At 40.4% G+C, this 7618-nt stretch overlaps 1 protein-coding gene across 1 annotated transcript; it reads left to right on the top strand.

Moving 5' to 3' along the window:
- Positions 1 to 237: 237 nt before the first annotated feature.
- Positions 238 to 906, top strand: LOC109121767 (uncharacterized). Its single transcript, XM_019217029.1, has one exon. The coding sequence runs from the start codon at positions 238 to 240 to the stop codon at positions 904 to 906; it is 669 nt and encodes a 222-aa protein (XP_019072574.1).
- Positions 907 to 7618: the final 6712 nt, after the last annotated feature.

Below are 7618 nucleotides of genomic sequence, written 5' to 3'. Positions count from 1 at the left end.
AAGTAGACTAAATTAATAATAATAATAATAAATTAAATTAATAAATATTATATTATTTAATATCGATTACCAAACAAAATTATACAACGTAGTAAGAATCACACACTCCCTCCCCCTCTTGCTATTTTCTTTTTCGTGAGGTGTGAAGAATACGTGCCCTAAAAGTGAAAATAATAGACAGGAGGGAAAAAATAATTTTAAATAGCCAAAGCGGCCAATAGAGCCAACCCGCTCAATATGACTCCAGTCCGGTATACTGGCTCCGAACCCGAATCGTCGTTCACCGGACCCTCTGCAGTTTCAGGAGACGAACTCGCTGGTGTCGGAGGACTGCTTGACGGGAAAATTTCCGGCGACTCTGCAGGAGTTGCGGAACTGGAAGGAATGCTTCCGGGTGCCTCTGGAGTCGTAGCAGTGGCCGGAACTTCTGCTGGAGACTCGGCGGTAGGGGTCGATGCTTCTGGAGGCGTCGCCGAAGGAGTCGATGCTTCTGGAGACGTCGCCGGAGTGGCTGCCGGAGTTGCAGATGGAGATGCGGATGGTGGAGTAGTGGATTCGGGAGACGGAACCGGAGAAGACACTTGTGTAGTTGGACTCACAGCCGGAGTGGCACTCGGAGGCGTCACGGGAGAGGCTGTGGGCGGCGAAGAAGATGGCGATTCTGATGGGGATTGGACGGGACTAGCCGCAGGTGGTGACACTGGAGACTTGACCGGAGATGCCGACTCTGGAGTCTTGGCTGGAGATGCCGACTCTGGAGACTTGGCCGGTGGAGTCGATGCCGGCGATGGTGACGTCGGCGACTTAGGAGACGGTGCCGGAGCATTGGCTCCATGTACGACGCCGGCACCCGACACACACAACACCAACAGAGCAACTACAACGAGACGAAACATTTTCGTGTAGAAGAAACTCCAGCAACCAAAACGACGTCGCAGAGCAAATAACGGGGGCTAAAACGACGTCGCAGCGAGAAGGCTGGGTGATTAACGAATGTGATTCAAATGATTGGAGTCCGATGAAGATGAAGGGCGCTTGAGGGAGATATTTATAGGAATTTCCCAAACTAAACGTTGTGACTCACAGGTGTCGAAGGCCACATGACCGTTGGGGTGGTGGGGTGCATTGCTACCGGCTGTAGCGGGTAATATAGCCGTTACTTTTGACGTATTTGTCTGCCTGACCGGGTGGTTTTGTCGGGTATAAATTACGGGGACCAGAGATTCCTAATCTCGAGGTAAGATAGTTGTTCATATGTTTTGGATGCTTTCAGCTTGTGATAATTTTAGAGGTCCATTAATCATTGGATTCTTAATTTTCTAAAATTTCACATAAACTTTGCTTTTTAACTTCTAGTTAAAAATAAAGATACTTTAAAATAAAGATTAATATAGGAATATTTTATAATATTTATTTTGGTATTTTACTGAATTTTCAATATACTTTAACATCCAATATAAATTCAAAACCATGACTTGGATAAAAAAAATGTAAATATAGTAAGAAAAATGTTAAAAAAATAATTAAATTATGAAAATTATGAGTTAGGTAGAAACAATATAACTATGATGTGAAAAATATGACTAAGATATTAAGAGATAAATAATATATATAAAACAAAGTATAAAATAAATAAATTGAAAAAATGTTACATCATGCACAATTAGAATGTATTAAATTTGGGTAAGGGTTGAATGTAATATATTTTATTAACTTTCTTTGTTCTTTGATGTCTTGTTAATCAAGTTATACAAATTATACTAAAAAAATATCTCCACAATAGTGATTAATTAAAAAAATTGTAAAGATTTTAGATATCCGCAATGTTTGCCGTCCAAACTTACATTACTTCCATTAAAATCTTTAAGTTGCTAAATGCATAATTATTGTGGTTTAGTTTGGACTTAAGTTGTATACCTAGTGTATAATATCAATTTAATGAGGTTCATTCATTTTGGGTTAGAGGGTGTTTGGTAAAACAATTTAATGACTTAAAGTGACTTAACGACTTAATTTATAGCAATTCCAAATATTTTTTGTAAACATAATTTTAGATTTAAGTAATAATAAGTTAATTATTTTGATTTTATGCTTAAAAACATTTTTTACTTTAAGTTTTGATGTTAAATTATTTTAACAAAGTAAAAAATAAAAAATAAGATTGATATAAATTAAGTTATTAAGTCGTCATTAAGATTATGTTTGACAGTAATTTTAAGAAACGTTTGTATTCTTTCTAATATTTAAAAGATAAAAAATTTTAAGTGTAAAAAATGTTAAAAATACTTTTTAAAATCACTACCAAACAAACTCTAAGGGTGCGTTTGATAATAATTATAGGAAGTTGTAGACCCCCTCCCGGGGAAGAGGGTTAGTCTTTTGGGCCATTTTTATTTTTATTTTTATTTTGCTATCATGAGGACCCTTCTGACCACCCCGGGAATGCGGCTGATGGGAGAGGCAGCAGGGAGGCTTGCGGGGGAAGCCAAAGAAAAAGCTAAAAAAGAGAGAAAGGAAAAGAGGGGGGGGCGCGTGAAGGAAGAGGAAGGAGGAGCAAGAGCTGGTGGGAGGACTTCTTCGCGCAGGTATGGCCTTTCTTTCTTTTCTTTCTCTTGTTCGTTTCACTTTGTTTTTCCTTTGCTATCAATTGCTTGGCGATGGAGGCGCGATGCTGGCGGCGTCGGCGACGCGAGCTGACGGCGCGGAGGAGCTGATGGCGGAGGAGCTGATCGCGGAGAAGCTCCAGCAGGCTGCGCGCTGGCCGGCTGCGTGCTGGCCGGCTGGTGCTGCTCTGGCCGGAGGCGCGGCTGGCGGCTGGCGGCGACGGGCGAGCTGTCCGGCGGCGCTGGCATGGCTGCCATTGGTAGGGGCGCTGCGCGGGGGGGGAGAGAAGAAGAAGAAATAAAAAAAAAGGAAGAAGAAGAAAGGAAAGAAAGGGGTTTTTGGGCCTTGGAGTTTTAGGCCCATCTTGGTGCTGAATTGGGCCATTAGGCCCAATTCTTTGTTAATCTTTGGTTTTTGGGCTTAAGCCCATCACCCTCTTAGCCTTTAATTGTTATTATTATTATTGTTGTTGTTATTGTTGTTATTATTATTATTATTATTGCTATTATTATTATTATTATTTATTATTATTATTGTTATTATTATTAATTCTCATAGTTATTATTGTTGCCCTTATTTTTAATTCTTATTATTATTACTATTGTTATTATTATTGTTATTCTTTCTCATAATTGTTATTATTGTTATTATCATTAATTCTCACCATTATTATTACTATTGTTCTTCAAAAATCCTATTCTCGTATATATTTTTTCAAATTCAATCCTATTTTAATTTTTCAAATTGCCAAATCCTATTTCCAATTTCCAAATTTTCACATTTATTTACTTAATCATTATTATTTTTTATCCAATTTATTTACTTGTTCACTCATTCATTTACTCAAAATTCAATCCTTAATTAATTTCCATAATTGCCAAATTCATAAATTCAATTTCTATTTTCGCAATTATTTATTTAATCTTTATTATTTCATCATTATTATTATTATTCCATTCCTTTATTTATCCACTTATTTGTTTATTAAAATTTCGTCTTTAAATAATTTTTCAAAATTCAGATTCCCAAATTTAGCTCTTTGAAATTCCAATTCCTTTCGAATCTAATTTCTAAAATTCTCATTCTTATATTTAATCTCTAAAACTCCAATTTTCAAATAATCCACATCCAATTTTCAAATAAATTTCAAAAACCCAATCTTCTCTCAAATAGTTTTAATTCTACTCTGATTTTCAAAACAATCTTCTGCTCTTCTTGATTTTAGTAGACATGAATGAATTTTTCTCAATTCCAGAATAATGGAATCTGTGATATTAATTCATGCAAAAATGAATGGGCTTTGGTGGGGGCCCCACATACGAGATTTCATGATTGATTGACTGATTGATCGATTCATTTGCCATGTGTGATCGATTTACTCTGTTCCTTGATATACATATAATCATTGTGTTTATTCACTAACCTCATTCAATGATAGCGCGTTGCTGTTTGCTGCCCAGGTACGCATTCACTCATTCTGATCATTCACTATACATATTCTGATTCTCGTATATGCATAATTGATGTGAGTATCCATTGACTTTCTTATTCGATTGCCACGTCCGTTTCATTCTATTAGTAGAGACCCGACTTCAGGGGTTTAGAGGGGTGCTACGGTCTTTACCGTACCTTCCCGATAAGTAACCTGACCCCCGAACCCGATCCGGTTTTTCGTAGACTAACCTTTTCCAAAACAAGGAGTCACACTTAGGGTTTTTCTTTCTTATTTTGTTTACCCTTTTAAAAATAAAACAAAAATAAGTGGCGACTCCAAGTCATTTTCTTAATCAAATAAAAATCAATTTTTCAAATAAAAATCGAGCTCGCCATCGAGTGGGAAACGCATGAGCCGAAATGCGGGGTCCACAAAATGGCGACTCCACTGGGGATTTTTTTAGAGGGTCAAGCTTGAACTTAGAGTGAAGCAAACGTGGCATTTGATTGGATGATCAGTGGATGCTCATCTCTTCATTGCACATTGAGGATTTCTTGATGCATGCTTAGATGTCGTATTCATTTGAGATTTTGACATGCTGGATTATTGATGATTGATCTTATTGCATTGCTTAACGTATTGATTCTGATTTTGGCATGATTGTTCTGATCACTTCACATGCATACACTCACCATTGTATATCACTCGGCTTAACATGTTGATTCTCTGACTCGTATACTATTTTGATCGTCTTTGAGCATGATGTTTGTATCACTATTCGTCTTGATTGTCGTATTCTCGCTTATCTTGTGTGTACATGAGTGATATATCCTGCTCTGCCTGACTGTATGATGCATGATTGCCCTCCCTCTGCATGATTGCATGCCGCTTGTCTAGGTGGGTCTCACTTCTATCCCCTTACCTCCAACTCTCTTGGTTTCGGTCATTCCTTTCATCTCGGTTCTCACTATTGCAAGTGTGAGACATTCTGTGTGCTTGCTCTCTGACCGAGCCAGAGATTAGGAGTAAGGTTTAGCGACGGGCTATATCGATGCACGGGAGCATTCTGGAGGAGAGCGACACTTTGATGTCGATTGGAGTCCGATCATTGAAGACCTGTATAGCCCCGAGCTTGGTTTCATGGATAGTCGTGCGACCAGTGTGTTTCCTCTTCTGCTCTAGATTCTTAGGGTTTTCGGATGCACCCACACCATTCACTGTGCACTTTAGTTGACCATTGAGTGTTGAGAGTGTGAGAGCTTTCACTGTAGGAGCCCCCTAGGATGCGAGGTAGTGCATATGTGGAGGTGATGACCACCTTGCATAGAAGCACCCCGTCTCTTCGGAGGCGTGCAGAGGGTTGCGTACCGTCGGAGGGTATGATCGCTTCTGCTAGGGATCTTTAAAGTCCACCCATATCCATTTAGAGCCATCTTCACCTCGTAGGTTGAGCCGTAGATCCTTCGATTAGGACTCCCTCCCTACACGTGGGTGCATCTGAGGGCTTTCAGAGCCTCTGTGGTTACACTTCAGATTTGACATTCCCTCTTTTTAGTCTCCAGTTGAGAGTGCTTGGAGATCGGTATGAGTTTGAGTACGGTTGGATCACCTTTTGTCTTGTCGCTTTAGTATGTTCTTTTCACTCGATGAGTTTGTCATGTTTTCTCCCTAGGGCTTTCGTTATCATTTCTTAGCTCGGCACACCCCTTCACTTTGTTGTCACTCACTTGATACTTTGGGATATGTTCATTGATCATCTTTTTACACTGTACACCTATCACGGGCTTAGTATCTCATCATTTGTTTGATTCTTGGTTCGATTTTCAACTTGATGCTCATATTTTCATTACAGAAAGGTGAAAGACACATTTCATATTCACACATTTTTCGAGAGATTCGCCTTGATCACCTTATCATTTTTTTCTTATGGAGCTCGAGTTGAAGATTGAATCAAGGACATTTTGGTCTATATTGAGTATCGATCTCGTGATAGTGTTCTTCACACCCCATTTACTTTCTTCACACCTCGATCATTTTTTGGATCATCGATAGAATTTCTTTAGTCATATTTGTAGTCGTCTCACACTGGACATTCATGTGACTCTAGAGATTCTATTGTATATCCAAATTTTGATCGTCACCATATGATTGTGTATCGCACCCTGTCATGTATTGAGTTGTGTTGTATCATGCATTGGTCATTGTTCGTTACATCCCGTGTCGTTGCATGAGTCGTGTTTGAGTCGTTTTGCCCGAGTTCTTTTGTAGGGGTCTGTTTGTAGTCCCAGTCTTGGTTCAGTGCCCTGGGTTGAGTGGGATAGAGGTTGATTCGTATTGCTGGGTTGCTATAGACAGATTCATAGTCAGTTTCGTTTGGTTAGCTCATCACTTCTATGGTTTCGATTCAGGAGGCATTGACCAGTTTGAGTTAGATGATGGATACTCAGCAGAGTAGACATGTAGTGCTCGAGGACATGCCATCTGATTTAGTGACACCACCTATTCTACCCGTTCAGATGCCATCTACACAGACGTTGCCTACTGTTTCACATGATCATGCTGCTGTCATTCCACCTATTGTCACACCAGTTACCATTATTGAGGATCATCATTCTCGTATGGACAGACTCGAGCAGCGGATTAGACAGATGAGAGACCGTGATGAGATGATTTCGTGGGATGACCCTGACGATGTGCCAGTGGCCACTTTGCCAGTCGGTTTCAGGATGCCTGATATGGAGAGATATACGGGTGTTGGATGTCCTCGTATTCATCTCAGACTTTATAGCACAGTTATGAGGGCCCTTGGTCTAGATGAGGCACAGTTGCTCACTTTGTTCCCATTGTCATTGAGCGGCATGACACAGAGATGGTACGCTTCATTAGAGTCATCTCGTCGGAGAACTTGGGAGGACTTAGCACAGGAGTTTCTGAGACAGTATTCATTCAGTGGTGATACGAGTGATACACGTAGAGAGCTTGAGTCTCTTAGACAGGGATCAGATGAGTCTGTTTCCTCTTTTATCTCTCGCTGGAGGGAGAGGGCTGCAGAGATGATTGAGCGACCTTCCGAGAGAGATCAGATGAGCATGTTTTTGAGGAGTTTGCACCCTAGGTTTGCTCGACATTTGACAGGAGTCCCATTCCATGATTTCAGATCATTGGTTCAAGCTTTGTTCGATGTAGATGATGGCATATCTAGAGGATTATGGTCAGATATTATCCCTTCTTCAGATACTGAGGGGAAGGGAGTTGTTGGATCATCTAAGAGCCATGGAGACGTATGTTCCGCGGACTTTCAGCATCAACGACCTGGTTATCATCCCTATGCGAGATCATTGCAGATACCCAGGAGTGATTTCCCGCCTTTACAGCATCGTCATCCTCATTCGGTTCAGCAGTACCCTTCTGTGCATCCTCATACTGTCACGGTGCGACCTTCATTTCAGTTTCAGCGTCCACAGACTAGTATCCCACGGTATGAGCAGTCTCGTCCCCATCGGCGACGTCAGAGGACTTATTCTGATTTGGGGATGCCTTTGGATAGAGCTTTTGAGCGACTCAGATCTACTGGTTTTT

Source organism: Vitis vinifera, chromosome 19, assembly GCF_030704535.1.
Source record: "Vitis vinifera cultivar Pinot Noir 40024 chromosome 19, ASM3070453v1".
NCBI classification, from domain to species: Eukaryota; Viridiplantae; Streptophyta; class Magnoliopsida; order Vitales; family Vitaceae; genus Vitis; species Vitis vinifera.
Note: the sequence above shows the minus strand (reverse complement) of the source record. Positions and strands in the feature narration are given on the sequence as shown.